The 15,707-nt window shown below is 40.2% G+C and overlaps 1 protein-coding gene across 3 annotated transcripts in view; it reads right to left on the bottom strand.

The window, feature by feature from the left end:
- Positions 1 to 15,707, bottom strand: part of Ubap2 (ubiquitin associated protein 2) — a 72,020-nt gene that overhangs the window by 42,722 nt on the left and 13,591 nt on the right. For 2 of the 3 annotated variants that reach the window (XM_041667323.1, XM_041667324.1), the window contains one exon: positions 7,862 to 8,001. In XM_041667323.1, coding sequence (XP_041523257.1) covers positions 7,862 to 7,960 — 99 coding nt within the window. In that variant the 5' untranslated portion in view covers positions 7,961 to 8,001. Of the gene's footprint in view, positions 1 to 2,863; positions 2,901 to 7,861; positions 8,002 to 15,707 lie in introns of those variants that run through there. The other variant, XM_041667325.1, reaches the window with a different exon arrangement.

The raw sequence follows: 15,707 nt of genomic DNA, 5'->3' as shown, positions 1-15,707 counted from the left end.
CCTCCCAAATTCTGGGATTAAAGGCCTGCGCCACACCGCCTGGCTACTTCTGGTACTTCTATCCAAGTATAGCTCCTTCTCTACTTGAAAGCTGAGTAAAGGGACTCTACAAGCACAAAACCTGGAGTCCAAGAAAGCACACACCACATTAGCGATTGTGCAAAACCCATGAGATTGTGAAGTGAAAAAGGAAAGCAGAGACAGAAGTGATAATTGGAGTTAAGAGACTGACGGGGTAGGGGTTCAACAGAGGGATGAATCAGTAAAGTAATTGTTCCACAAGCATGAAGAACTGAGTTCAAATCCCAGCATTTACCCTTTGTGAGTAAGTTCCGAAGCAACGTATGTAGCTTTGGCTGTCCTGGAACTCGCTCTGTAGACCAGGCTGGCCTCGAACTCAGAGGTACACCTGCCTCTGCCGCCTAAATGCTAGAATTAAAGGTGTGTGCCACCAATGCCCAGCTAATTTACCAATTTTTATAAAGGGGGGAGGGGAGCTAGAGGTGGAGGTTTAGTATATGGAAATAGCTCTGAAGGAGGCCAAAATCAAAAAGACAAACAGGTATTAAGAGAGCTAAGAGAGATGAGCCTACTTGAGCTATATTCACTGCTTAACGGGAAGAAGGGAAATGAAAGAAACAATTTTAAGTGAGTAAAATAGTAGATCACTTGTAGCTCCTCCTTGGCTACATGATGAGTATTATTATAAAAAATATACCTGATGGGGGCTTGAGAAAAGGCTCAGAGGTTAAGAGCACTGACTTTCTTCCAGAGGTCCTGAGTTCAATTCCCAACAACCACATGTTGGCTCACAACCATTTATAATCAGATCTAGTGCCCTCTTCAGGCCGGACACTATATATATGTGGACATAATCTAAAAATACACACACACACACACACACACACACAACCTAGTTCCAGAAAGAAGAACAGAGTTAGAATTGGGTTATATATTAAGACACCATTTCAACTAGACTACTTTATCAGGCATGCATGAAACCCTGGGTATGATCCCTAGCACCACACAAAATAAGCACGATAGTACATGCCTGCGATCCCAGAACTCAGGAGAAAAACAAAGTGGAATCAGGTGCTAACAGTCAGTCTTTGCTACAAAGAGAACAAGAATTCAATAAAACTGTCATAAAGCTGGGTGTGGTGGCGCTATCTTTAATCCCAGCACTTGAGGCAAAACTGATCTATAAAGCAAGCTACAGGACCACCAGGGATACACAGAGAAACACCGTCTCATACCAAACAAAAAATAAATAATGAAAAAAGATGCTGTCCCAAAATAAATAATTTGTTGGGGCTGGAGAGATGGATGACTGGTTAAAAACACTTGATGCTCTTTCAGTCCAGGGGACTGTACTCCCTTCTTCTGACCTCCACAGGCTGCATAAAGATAGTACACTAACATACATGCAGGCCAAACATTAGCATGGCATTGCAGAACTTGCCTTTAGTTGCAGCATTTGAAAAGCAAAGGCAGCTGGATCTCCTGTGAGCTCAGGCCAGCCAGAGCCCTATGAAGACAGAAACCATGCCTCAAAAAAAACACATTTAAAAAAAAAAACCAAAAACAAACCTGAGAATTCTGTGGTTTCAGAATTTTCAAAGAAAAGTTACTTCATGGGGTAATGTCAAAATACAGGGCTGGAGAAATGGCCCAGAAGAACACTGGCTGCACTTCCAGAGGTCCTAAGTTCAATTCTCATCAACCACGTAGTGGCTCACAGCCCTCTATAGTGAGATCTGGTGCCCTCTTCTGGTGTGCAGCATACATGCAGGAAGAACACTGTATACGCATAACTAATTAAATAAAAATTTATTTAAAAAAATGTCATCATGTAAAGGGGCTGTTCTTCCAGAGGACCAGAGTTCAATTCTCAGCACCCACAACAAACAGCTTACAACCACCTGTCATTGTAGCAACAAAGGACTGGACATCCACCTCTGGCCATCCCCCAAGATGGCCTGCCCACACTCAATGTGCACATGCCCACATAGAGAAATATGAACACACATGCCATATAAGTGATAAAAATAAAATTTTTTAATATCAAAGCCCAACAAAAAGGCAGGAACTGGAGTGTTATCTTCCTGAAAAGGGTTATGAATAATGGAGTCTGGGAGAACAAGATCAACAACTGTTGGCTCTACAGAGAATGTTATTTTGTTTTGTGGTGCTAGGGACTAACCCAGGGATTAACAAATACCCAACCATTAGCTATGCCTCCAAGGCCAAGGGAGCTACATTTAAGCCTAAAAATTCCTTAAGAAATGTCCACTGCCTTTAATTACACACAACTAATACATTTTATTCCTTGACCCTATAAAAAATCATGTAAAATATTAATTAAAAATGGCATATCCACCAACAAGCATGGCCAACGATTTCCAGCAAAATAATTACCAATGGCCTCATGCAGGCTAAGGAACATCTCGGTCCCTGGGTGTCTCTGCATTTTCACTTTAAAGCATCATTCATACAGTCGTACTATCCCTGTGTCATTCATACTCTTCAGTCGTACTATTCCTTGTCTTGCTCATAAAGTATCAACCACTGATCTATTGAAGACTCGCCCTTTTTACTTTAAATATTATAACTTTTACAAACATTTACTTTCATCTGAACAGAGCACAGACTAGACAACTTCTGAAAGCACAGCTGATAGACTCGGCAGCATTTATAAGCATATTACAGCAGTAGTGCTACATATACATCAACAGTGTCAGTCAAAATGCTAAATTGTATTACCTTTATAAAATACTCTACAAACCTTAATCAAGAAGATACTTTATTCAATAAACAGTTCGATTATCCAATAACAAACATAAGAGTATAATAGGGAAGTTACCAGGCTGAGCTCAAGAAGTGTCAAGAGGTCTGTAAAGCTTAGGAAAAAAAGAGGAAAAAGTAGGGTCAACTAATAATTCCAACTTAAAACAACGTTAGTGCACCCTCCCCAACAGTTTGTAATTCCAGTTCCAGGGAGCTCTGATGCCCTCTTCTGGCCCCCCAGGACACCAGGTCCACAATTGGTGCATAGATATATATATACAGGTGAAAACACCCATATACATACATAATTTTTAATTTGTAAGAACTATGCTTAAAGATTCCCCTAGTGAACCTTTTTTTTTTTTTTTTTTTTGGTTTTCCGAGACAGGGTTTCTCTGTAGCTTTGGAGCCTGTCCTAGAACTCCCCCTTTGTAGACCAGGCTGGCCTCGAACTCCCAGAGATCCGCCTGCCTCTGCCTCCCGAGTGCTGGGATTAAAGGCGTGCGCCACCACCACCCGACTGAACCTATTTCTTTAACTGGACTGTTTTCCAGAAACCATTGGATAATTTATTGAAGCAGGTGTATGTTTGGTTTAGAATTTTTATTTTATCTAGGGGCAGGGGCTATATATAACCCAGGCAGCAAGAAACTCAGTATACAAACTAGACTAGCCTGGAATTCACAGCAATCCTTCCACATCATCCTAGTACTACAACAATAAAACACCCAGTTAGCTAAATTTTTTTGACTTACATTTATCCATTTATTCTTAAGTCTGTGTATGTGCCCATTCCCACACGTGTACATACACAGAAATTACAGGACAGACTGCCAGAGCGCTCTCTATCCATCATGCGGGCTCTAAAAACCAAACTCAGGTCTTTAAGCTGGGCAACAAATACCTTTATCCACCAAGCCCCTATCTTATTTTTTTTAAACCATCCTTATAGGTGGACATAGGACATGTCGCTAATACTAGCTAGCGCTAAGGGGCAAAGGCAGAAGGATATTAGTAATATGTTTAAGAGCAATTTTCTCTAAATAGTTGACACTGTCTCAAAAAGAAAACAGTAATAGGAACAAGAAGGTCTGTAAATTTATATTACACAAATATAAATACAAACCACATGTTTTCTATAATTGATATATAATTTTAAATATAAAATAAACATAATTTTATTTTCTACTTATTATTTTGTTTTGTACTTTGAAATAGGATCTCTCTATGTAGCCCTGTAAGTTCCAAAACTTGCTATGTATATGTAAACCAGACCGACCTCTAACTTGCAGAGATCTGCCTGCCTCTGACTCTTGTGTGCTGAGATTAAAGGTACATACCACAAAGCCTGCTATCTTGCTATGTAATTAATTTATTTTTTTGTCTGTATGTGGATATGCATGCACACACACAGCACCCAAGTATAGGACAGAGAATAATCTGCAGGCGTGGATCCCTGTTTTAGTCATGTGAGACCCAGGATCAAACTCAGGTTGTCAGTCTTGGTAGCAATGACCTTTTATCAGCAGATCCTTTCCACCAACCCTGACTTCTAACTTGTAATCTACTGACTTAGAAGCCTGTCTTCAGGTGGGATTAGAAAAATGGACTGTCATGTCTACCTCAAGTTTCAAATAATAATCTTATAGTTTATGTGGAATATACTATAAAAATTACCACTTCTTGATAGCAACTGTATATAATTTCCAATTCCATCCCATCATTCTGCAAGATTAATACGCTATTTTGTATTTTAAAACACCAATTGGCCTTCCTAAGATACTAGAGGAATATTAGCTACTTTAGTCAATTTGTAAAACTAATCGCTATTAAAATACAAACTTAACCCTATTATATCATTGAATACAAATCACATCCAGTTGAAACTATACTTCAGTGGCAGAACATTTGCCTAATATATGCTAGATTCTGAGTTTGATGCCTAGCACTGAAAAGGGAAAAAAATAGATCACATTTACTTATACCAAAAATATGTAACTAATTCTAATCATAAAAAAGTATATAAACTCAAGCTAGAAGACAATATAGATATAATATTTCCACAATCTCTCACATGTCAAAGTAAAGAAACTAAAAAAAAAGCCTATCCTACTAATGGCAGACTTAAAACTCCAGCTAAATAGGAAGCTGAAGGACGGTTGAGAGGAAAAGCTTGTGCTAAGCATAATGGAGCTGGTACGGGAAGAAGACAAAAAGAGACATCAACTGAAGAGAACGGATACCTAAATAATACTTAACTAAAAAGGATAGACGACTATTGCCAGGAACAAAAAAGCACTCCAGATTTTATCTTGCTTAATTAATAAAGATGTGGACTCATGACCCAAAACTCGGGCTTACAGAAATCCAAAGCAGCTCTTTCATCACTAACCCTGGAGAGAAAATCCCTACCACTAGATATTCAGTGGGCAATTAGTATCCTAACAAATGTTCCTCATTTTCACTTTAAGGAAGGTAACTGTCAGGAAATCATTTTATATTAGAGCAAACAAAACATGTAGCCCAGGCTGACTTCAAACACACTACAGCCAAAGATAACACTGAACTTCTGATCCCCTGCCTCCACTTCCTGAGTGATAAAATTACAGGCTTGTTCCACCATGCCCAGTTTTCATGGTGGTGAAGACTGAACCCAGGGATTCATACTGGCTAGGCAAATACTTTACCATAATTAGGTTACATCCAAGTGTGTATTCATATGTGTATATTGTGCTAGGATTGAGACGGGCACTCATGTATGTTAGTCAAACGTTTTACTACGGAGCAAGTAATAACGTCAGTCTAACATAAAACTTCCCCTGGCAGTATATTTTAAAAAAATACTTAAAATAATTTTATAAACAGCAAAATCAGAAACTAGTTATTAGTCAGAAAAAATGGTATATGGCTTTAATCCCAGTGCAAGAAGCATGCAGAGGCAGGTAGATTTTTGTGCGTTTGAGGCCAACCTGGTCTATAGAGCGAGTTTTAGGACAGTCAGAGATGCACAATAGGCTCTGTCTCAAAACTAAACAAAAAAAAAACTCCATTATCTCTGCTACATGTGAGGCTATGACAAGATGGCAACATAATAAGATTCCTTTTTTAAAGGTTCCCCATTTTTTTCTGTTATTATTATGAATGCATGTATGAGTGCAAGCTTGTGCATACCGTGGCATGCATGTAGAAGTGGAAAGGCTTTTGGAAGCTGATTCTCTTACTTCCAACGTGTATTTCTGGGCTCAAATTCAGGGCTCAAGGCTTGCAGGGTAGGAGCTTTTACCAAATGAGCAATCTCACCATTCTACAATGCCTACTATTTTTCTTCCTTTGTTATAAAAGTGTATGTATATGCACATGTGGAGATGAGAGAAAACCTCTGTGGAATCAATTCCATCCTTCCAAATATCAAACTCGGGTTGCCAGGCCTGTGGCGAAAGTCCTTCAACCAGTGAGCAATCTTGTAGGACCAAAACAACAGGTGGGCTGGAAGGAGGGCTCAGCGTTTAAGAACACTGGCTGCTCTTCCAGAGTTAAGAGTTCAATTCCCAGCAACCACATGGTGGCTCACAACCATCCAAAAGATCTAATGCCCTCTTCTGGCATGCAGGTGTACATACAGATAGAGCATGATATACATGAAAAAATAAATATTTGGAGAAAAAAAAAAAAGACAGCAAATCGGGTTGGAGAGATGGCTTGGTGGTTAAGAAAACTGTTCCTCCAAAAGATCCAGGTTTGATTTCCAAAACACATATGGTGGCTCACAACTATCTGTGTATGTGGCATAGACATTTATGCAGGCAAAATACCCATACATGTAAAAAAACAAAATGTAAAAAAAAAAGACATGATGGTACACATCTATAAACAGGCTGGCTTCAAACTCGGAGATCTGCCTGCCTCTGCCTTAGGTACTGAGATTAAAGGACTGTGCTACCACGTTCAGCATGGCAGTCTTTCTTGATCAATTTGTGAAGAATACTTATCAGAGTAAAAGAACTTAGAGGTAAGATATAAAATAGCAGATATTTATACAAACTTTAGATTCAATTTAACACAAAAATTATGAAAAAAATATACTCTGTACCAAACACTTAAGAATGAAATTATACAGAGCCCCTGAAAAGAGTAAAGGAAATCACTCATTGGTAAAATACTTGCCTCATGCATAAAACCCTGTGTTCTAACCCCAATACCAAAAATAAAGCATCAAAGTCAGCCATAGTAGTCCAAGTCTGAAACCCCAGACAGAACCCTGGAAGTTGAAGCAGAGAAATAGTGAATTCAAAGCCTGACTGGCTAACCTATTAAAACCCAATCTCAAAACAAAACGAAAGAAACAAAACTAAACAATAAAAATGCATCAAACCATGGATCTGATATTAGAATGGACTAGATTAAGGTGATTACTAAAGGTCAGCAAGACAGTTTAGTAGCAGTAAGGAAGGAAGGTAAGGGCCCTCACAAGCAACCCTGACACCTGAGTTCCATCCCTGAACTCACATGGTGGACGGAGAGGACTAGCTCTCTCAAGTTGTCCTTTGACCTCAAACCACAATGATACTGTGTGCATGTGTGCATGCATAAGTGTTCACACACATAGCTAATAAATGTAAAAAGAGTAGATAATAAAACATGAAGGGAGAAAAAGATACTGTTTTTGTTAAAAAGCTTGTCAACTGGATCAATATAGACACTGTGCTCAGTGTCTCACTTCATTTAAAAGAATAACAGAGGAGCTGGGAGTGTAGTTCAGTAGGAGCATGCTGGTCTACAACACAAGGGGCTCTGGGTTCAATTCCTAGTGCCATAAACTGGACCATGAAACAAAGAAAGAGGAAGGAAGGAAACTGCTGTAGCGGAGATGATAACAACTGGAATTCAGGATTAAACAAATGGATCTCTGGGAACAACACTCAATCTTAGCATTATCCCCTCTTTCCTACACTTATTACTCACTTTGTAAACACAATGTGAAATCCTGAGTTTCCTAGAAAGGGGACTTTTAAAGCATTCCTTCTCCCTCAAGTGTCTTTACTTATAACTAAGACAGAAACTCCACAAGACTTACATGTATTACTTGTTTCTGTTGTTGTGCTGCCTGTGTCGTTGGCATCTGTGTTTTTTCCCGAGCACCTCGGCAACGATCATTGTTCACGGAAGTCATCATATACAGAATATACAAAATAATGTATGTACAAAATACAAAATCTGCAAGAAAGAAAGCACTGTAAACAAAACATCCAAATCATGGTGGTAAAAACCAAACATCTAATTCAGGAGGGAAAAGACACATAATAAAACTTAAATATGTTTCACATATTTAACAAGAGTTAAGTATGGTAGCACACGTCTTTTAATTCCAGCACTTGGGAGGCTGAGGCAGGCAGATCTGAGTTGAGGCCAGCCTGGGTGTGTGTGTGTGTGTGTGTGTGTGTGTGTGTGTGTGTGTGTGAGAGAGAGAGAGAGAAAAGGGGCTGGAAAGATGGCTCAGTGGTTAAAGCACTGGCTACTGAGTTCAATTCCCAGCACCCACATGGTGGTTCACAACCATCTACAGTGGGGTCTGATGCCCTCTTCTGACATAAAGTGTACAAGCAGATAGAGCACACGAGCACACATATACATTTAAAAAAAAAAAAATCTTAAAAAAAAAAAACACCAGTCCAGAAACATTCTAAATTATGATTGTATAATTTTTGGTGGGTGGGAGACAGAACTTCATAAATACTAAATGTATACTCTAAACATAGCTACAACATCAGCTACTTGTGAATATTAAGTTAATTTTGCTAATGCAATCAAAAATGTTATGGTTGGGCCGGGCGGTGGTGGCGCACGCCTTTAATCCCAGCACTTGGGAGGCAGAGGCAGGCGGATCTCTGTGAGTTCGAGACCAGCCTGGTCTACAGAGCTAGTTCCAGGACAGGCTCCAAAACCACAGAGAAACCCTGTCTCGAAAAACAAAAAAAAAAAAAAAAAAATGTTATGGTTGGGACAAGATGGCTCAGTGGGGAAAGGCACTTGCCACCAAGCCTGACAACTTTAGTTCACTTTCTGGGACTAACACAGTAGGAAAGGATCAACGCTCACAAACCGTCATCAGACCTCTATTGGTGCATCCTGACACTCAATGCCCACAAATATACATATACAGACACACACACAGCGAAACAAAACAAAAAATTGTAAACACATTTTCATAATAATGGGAAAAGATGGCACATATTTGTAACGCCAATACTTGAAACACTTTGACAAGATGACTGAGTTCCAGGGGCATAAAGATATGGCTTAGCAGTTAGAACATTTGCTGTGCAATCATGAGGACTTAATTTTGCATCCCAGCACTCACAACAAGCCAGAGCTCCAGGTACATATTTAACACAAGCTCTACTGGAAGCAGCCTTAAACCCATCCGTAGAACCATCTAAAGGCAAGTATAGTAGCCCATGCCTATAATACTGGCACTCAAGTACAGGGAGAAGGATCAGAAGTTCAAGGTTACCCTCAGCTACATAGAATTTAAGGGAAGCCTGGGCTACATGACACCTAGCCTCAATTAAATGCAAAATTCTGGATAATTTTAATTTATGGCATCACCACCACTAAGCACAAGGGAAATAATACAAATAGGTCATATCACAATGAAAACCTAAGTTTCTACCCAAGTTTATTTATTTTTTTTTTTTAAATATCTAAAAGAGGAATGAAGTGGCCAGGATTATTTCCCTAGCAGTTTTCAGAGTCTCCCTTGTCCACTTGTTCCTGTTCTCTTCTCTTGGATGTGGGGTTCCATTATGCTGCCCAGACTGACCTCGAACCCACTGCTTTGCTTTCGCTGTAGGTATAACCGACCACAGACTCCCCAAGCTACATTCAACTCCTAGTTTACTTGTTTACTGATTACCAATAGTTCTGCTCAATGAACTGACGTCCACTCTTTCAGCTACTTCTTCCTCAGTGTAATAGAGCCTCTCCTTACAAGAAGGCATCCAATGAGAAAACTACAGGAATGGAGCACAAACCCTTACACTAAACTGTGTAAGTTTTGATTTACAAAAGGTTTTTTATTGTTTGAGATAGGCACTTGCAATACTACAGCCCAGACTGACCTTGAACACAAACAATCCCAAGTGGTGGAATTATTGGTATATTACATAGCTCAGAGGCAGAAGACTTGTCTAGCATGTGACATGTCCTGCATGCTATTCCTAATCCTACAGGAAAAGAAAACATACACACGGCTACAAATTTATAAAATTTAGTAAAATAACTGAGGTGGAGGGTGAAATGGCACAGTGAGTAGTAAAAGCACTCGCCACAGAAGCCCTCCAACCCAGCTAAAAGCTGGATGAAGTAGCATGCATCTATAATTCCAGCACTCATGCTGAGATGGGAACTACTACCAGTCAGCCTGGAATACACAGCATGACACAACAAGAGACTCTGCCTCACCAAAGGGGAAGGCAAGAACAAACTCCTAGACAATGTGTGCGTGCACACACTCACACCTCTCATCCCCCCCACCCCCCACCCCCCACCCCCCGCAGCACACACAAACAATACAGGAGGGAGGGAGGCAGGGAGGGAGGGCCTTACCAAAGCAATCTCCAAAAAACTCTTAAAATTGTTTACTACCTCTAAACTGAAGATGGAGGGCATGGAGACCAGATTAAGAACATGGGGAACAGAACCTTGTGTAGTAAATAGATCTTTGTCTGCAACACACACCCAGTTAGTTGCCAGACATAGGAATTGCATTTACACTGTTTGCCATCAGCTCTACTACTCTGGAACAGGTTCCAAGAGAATTCTTAGAATAGAAACAGACAAGAGCAAGAGACTTCTAAAAATAATCTTGTCAGAAACTCTTCCATATCTCAGGTTCTTGAGCTACAGAAAGCATTAGGCTACTCAGATTCTATCCAGTGAAATTTCAAAACCCAAATGAAAAAACAAAAAACAAATGACATTTCTACCTCTTTTACCTCATCTTATTCAAAGTAATTAAAGATATGATACAGTGATAGATTTTAACTTAGAACTGGTGATACATTTTTAACTTAAACAAAAAACAGAAATTTCCCCCGTTATCTAAGGTACAGAAACAGTCTACACCCGTGCTGTAAGGGAAGTGCACAGGTGTGAAAGTCAGGTAAACTTTAGGGAGTGAGGTCTCTACATCGCCACAAGCTCTAGCAGTCAAACTCAGGCCATCAGGTTTGGAGACAAGTGTTTTTACCTACTGAGCCATTTCACTGGTTCTAGAAAAAGGTTTTTTTTAAAATATTTATTTATTTATTATGTATACAGTATTGTCAGTATTCTGTTTGCATGTGTGCCTGCAGGCCAGAAGAGGGCACCAGATCTCCTTACGGATGGTTGTGAGCCACCATGTGGTTGCTGGGAATTGAACTCAGGACCTTTGGAAGAGCAGTCAGTGCTCTTAACCTATAAGCCATCTCTCCAGCCCTCTAGAAAAAGTTTAAACCTATACCTTTCCCCTTTGCAAGGAAGGTACTTCAGACAAACAACTGTTCCCAAAAGATCCCAACAGAGGAGCATCCAGCTCAGAGATAATAAATTGCTTGCCTAGCATTCACGAAGCCCTGGATTCGATTCCTGTTGCTGAGGTAAAGAGAAGGAAGAACGGAGATAGGATTTCTCAGTTTAGAATGAACTGAGCTAACAACAGCCACCTACTTCTCTAAAGTTTACACAAACACGAATTCATCAAGAAGACACTAACTTTAAGGTAAAACTAACTTAAAACTGCTATCAGTTTTAACTGTAAACTCTTAACTTAAAGCTGTATACAGTAGGGTATAGCTCTAATTCCAGCACTAAGAGGCAGAGACAAAATCAGGTATACAGAAGGAACTGTAGGTCAGCCAGGTAAGGCCAGAAAGACGGCTTCGCAGTTAATTGTACTTGCTGCTTCTGCAGAGAACACATCAGTTACATTCACAATTAAGTGTAGTTCCAGGGCACCTGACACCCTCTTCTGGCCTCCCTGGGAACGTGCATACATATGGTGCATATATCCACTCAGGCACACATACAAACACATAAAATATATAATCTTTTTTTTTTTTTTTTTTGGATTTGAGACAGGGTTTCTCTGTAGCTTTTGGTGCCTGTCCTGGAACTAGCTCTTGTAGACCAGGTTGGCCTTAGAACTCAAAGAGATCCGCCTGCCTCTGCCTCCCGAGTGCTGGGATTAAAGGCGTGCGCCACTTTAAAAGTAAACACAAGGGGCTGGAGAGATGGCTCAGAGGTTAAGAGCATTGCCTGCTCTTCCAAAGGTCCTGAGTTCAATTTCCAGCAACCACATGGTGGCTCACAACCATCTGTAATGAGGTCTGATGTCCTCTTCTGGCCTTCAGGCACAATGCAGAAAGAATATTGTATACATAATATATCAATAAATATTTTTAAAAAAATAAATAAATAAATAAAATAAAAAAAAAGTAAACACAAATTGTAAAGATTGTGTGGAAGTTAAGATCATATATTCCTCTTCCAGAGGACCTGAGTTCAATCTCTGCACCTACATCTGGCAGCTGACCTGCATATAACTACTTTAACTCCGGGGAATTCAGTATCTCTGGACAACAAGCACATGTGCATTTGCACTCATTTAAAAATAATTTATTGGCTGGGCGGTGGTGGCGCACGCCTTTAATCCTAGCACTCGGGAGGCAGAGGCAGGCGGATCTCTGTGAGTTTGAGGCCAGCCTGGTCTACAAGAGCTAGTTTCAAGATAGGCTTCAAAGCTACAGAGAAACCTTGTCTCGAAAAACCAAAAAAAAAAAATAATTAAAAAAAAATTTTATTGCCTGGCATGGTGGATCTCTCTAAGTCCCAGGCCCGTCGGGCCTACAAAGTGAGTTCCCGGACAGATAGGGCTGTTACACAGAGAAACTCATCTTGAAAAAAAAACCAAAAATAAAGTTTTAAACAAGAAATTTTTCTTTATTTTAGTATACAGGTACATCTGTCTGCATACTATGTCTGTACATGCCAGGCCAGAAGAGGACTTACAGACAATTATGAGCTACCATGTGGGTACTGGGAATCAAACCTTTGGAAGAATAGTCAGTGCTCTTAACCACTGAACAATCATTCCAGCTCTCAAAATAAAAAAAAAAAAATTTAAAAGCACATATAAACATAAAACACATAGACACACTTGATCATTCTGAAAAATTACTACAGAACACTTACTAACATATAAAGAACAGAGAAGATGTCAATCACCATTAAATAAAATTTCAAATAAGTGAATAAATCCCAAGTTCCAGCATAAATTGCACTCATCAAGATAATATATTAAGGCTGGGCAGTGGTGAACACATGCATTAATCCCAGCATTCCAGAGGTAGCGGCAGGCGGGTATGAGGTCAAGGCCAGCCTCAACCTTTGTCTACAAAGAGTTACAGGACAGTCAAGGCTACACAGAGAAACCCTGCATCGGTGGGTGGGGTTGAATATATATATATATATAAAAATAAAATATGAGGACTGGGAGACACTTCTAAAACCACAATGCTACCTAGGCTCATGCCTGTAACCCCAGCATTCAGGAGCTCACAAACACAAGCTCCAGGAGTCTGATAACCTCTCTTCTGGCCTCTGCTCAGCTGCTAAGACACTTGCTTCTCTTCTTCCAGAAGACCCTGGGTCAATGCTCAACACTGTAGCTCACAACCACCTATAATTTCAGTTCCAGGGTACTTAAAATTGTTGGCACTCACCTCTAATTCCAACACTAAGGAATTAAAATTAGTACTGACTGACACAAGTTCCAGGCAGTCAGGGAAATATATGGAGACCTCTTTCAAAAAACCAAGACTCCGCCAAGAACACCCACAGCGGGGAGGGATATCCTCAGCTAATGCTTGCTTGTCCCATACATGCCAACCTGGTCTCAAACCCTGGGACTCACATAAAAGCCAAGCACGGTGGTGCACATCTGAAATTCTAGGGCCGATGAGGTGGACATAGGATCTCTAGGGCATTTGGTCATCTAATTAGCTGAAGTGACAAACTGGGTCAGGGAAAGACTCATAGAAAATACAGCGGAAAACTGAGGAGACACTCAGCATCAACTTCTTGCCTCTACACACATTACCCACAAAGAATGCCTATCGAGGATATTAACTCAGTTCAGAGTCTCTTTATTTGGTAAAGATAATCCCAGGTGTACACTCATTCCCAAAATTCTAAAACCAGTAAGTAATGATAACCAGCAGCAAACATATATGTGCCAGACAATACTTTAAGATCTCAGGTAGCCTGGTACTTGCTATGAAGCATGACACTGATTGTGTAGCCCAGGCTACCCCAAAAACTTATGACTGGCCTTCAGCCTCAGCTGGATTACCAACATTTGCAATATCAAGTCTGACCTTTGAGGATTTTAGGGTATTAAATCATAAGCTTTCCCAGTACTCCTAAGTACAGACTACTCCCACTTTACAGAGTCACAGATCATTAAGCAACAAAATGAAGAATGCAAACCCACCTGGCTCCCTAGTCTATGAAGTACTATACCAAAGTCAAATATTCAATTATAGAAATCTAACAGTCCCCAACTCCTTCTATGAGGCAGCAATTGTTGACATCACCTGAATACCTCATTCCTAATCCAAAATATCTTGTCCACGGACTTTCAAATATCCACTTACTTTGTATCTCCAACATTAACGACTTCTTGTGACCAATTCTGCTTTATTACTTTCATTTCCAATCTGCATTCTTGTTTTTTCTATCAGAATTCATTCTCAACCTTTTTCTGTCTGGGAAATTAGTAAAGATTCGACAGGCAGCAAGAAATCAACACTGTCAATCTGGTATAAAAAAGGCAACAAGGGTGTCAAACACTCAATTATGAGGCCTAATTCCATGCAGCTCAACTGCTAGTGTCTGCATGCCAGGAGCTGACCAAGCGGATCCTTTTATTCTCCACAGCCGCAGAGGGCAGGGTCAGGCCTCTCACAGCTGGTGGGTAAGGATGAACTCCCTACACCCACAAATGTTATCAGCTGGGCCGGGCTTATAATCTGCCCGTGAAAAAGATGAATGCTGCTGGACTCAACATTAAGGACATCAAATTTTATTTGGTGCAGTCACATGTCTCCCTGACTATCTACAGAAGGAGAAAGATTTTATTGCCTGTGGCTTCTTCATACATGTGTCCCATTCCAGCTACCCAGCTTTCTCAACACTAAACCTCATCTTTCTTATTAGGTTATTGCTCTCACCTTTCATGGTGCTAGGGATCAAACCCAGGACTTCATATTGCTAGGCAACGATTCTACCACTGTGCTACTACTACCCAACCTTTAAACCCTCTCTAACCTGGCAAGATCGAGGATTCTTTGCACTCCAAAGAAAAATCACTCATTATTCCTAACTAATCTTTACCCCCTACCTCTAACAGACCTGTCTCCAAGCAAAAAGCCCATATTACACACAGTATTTCACAGAACCTATGATGTAAATAAAAGGAGCCTGAGCTCTTTATTTGTTCTGAGGCAGGATCTTTGTAGCCCTGATTGGCCTCCTACATATATCAGGCTGTCCTCAAACTTGTGGTGAGCCTTCTGTTTCTTTGACAAAGTTCCCAAGACCAAGTTAAAGAACATACATGTCTCCAGCATGCATGAAGGTCCGTGAGACCTGGGTTCAAGTCACAGCACACATACACCCACACCAAAAACTTATTCACTAAAACAAGCACTTCTCAAATATCCAGATGGTGCTGTCATTAGAATATTATACTATGCTAGGCACATTGGCCTGTTCCTAAAATCACATCCTCCTTTCGGAAGATAGGATAGAATGATAGCCAAAATATCAAAGTCAGTCTGAGACACAAGTTCCAGGCCAGCCAGAGCTTCAGACCCTAT

This window comes from Microtus oregoni, unplaced genomic scaffold, assembly GCF_018167655.1.
Source record: "Microtus oregoni isolate MIOR12 unplaced genomic scaffold, Mior012 000017F_ref0000208, whole genome shotgun sequence".
NCBI lineage: Eukaryota > Metazoa > Chordata > Mammalia > Rodentia > Cricetidae > Microtus > Microtus oregoni.
The sequence above is the reverse complement of the archived record's forward strand: the minus strand, read 5'-3'. Positions and strand labels throughout refer to the sequence as shown.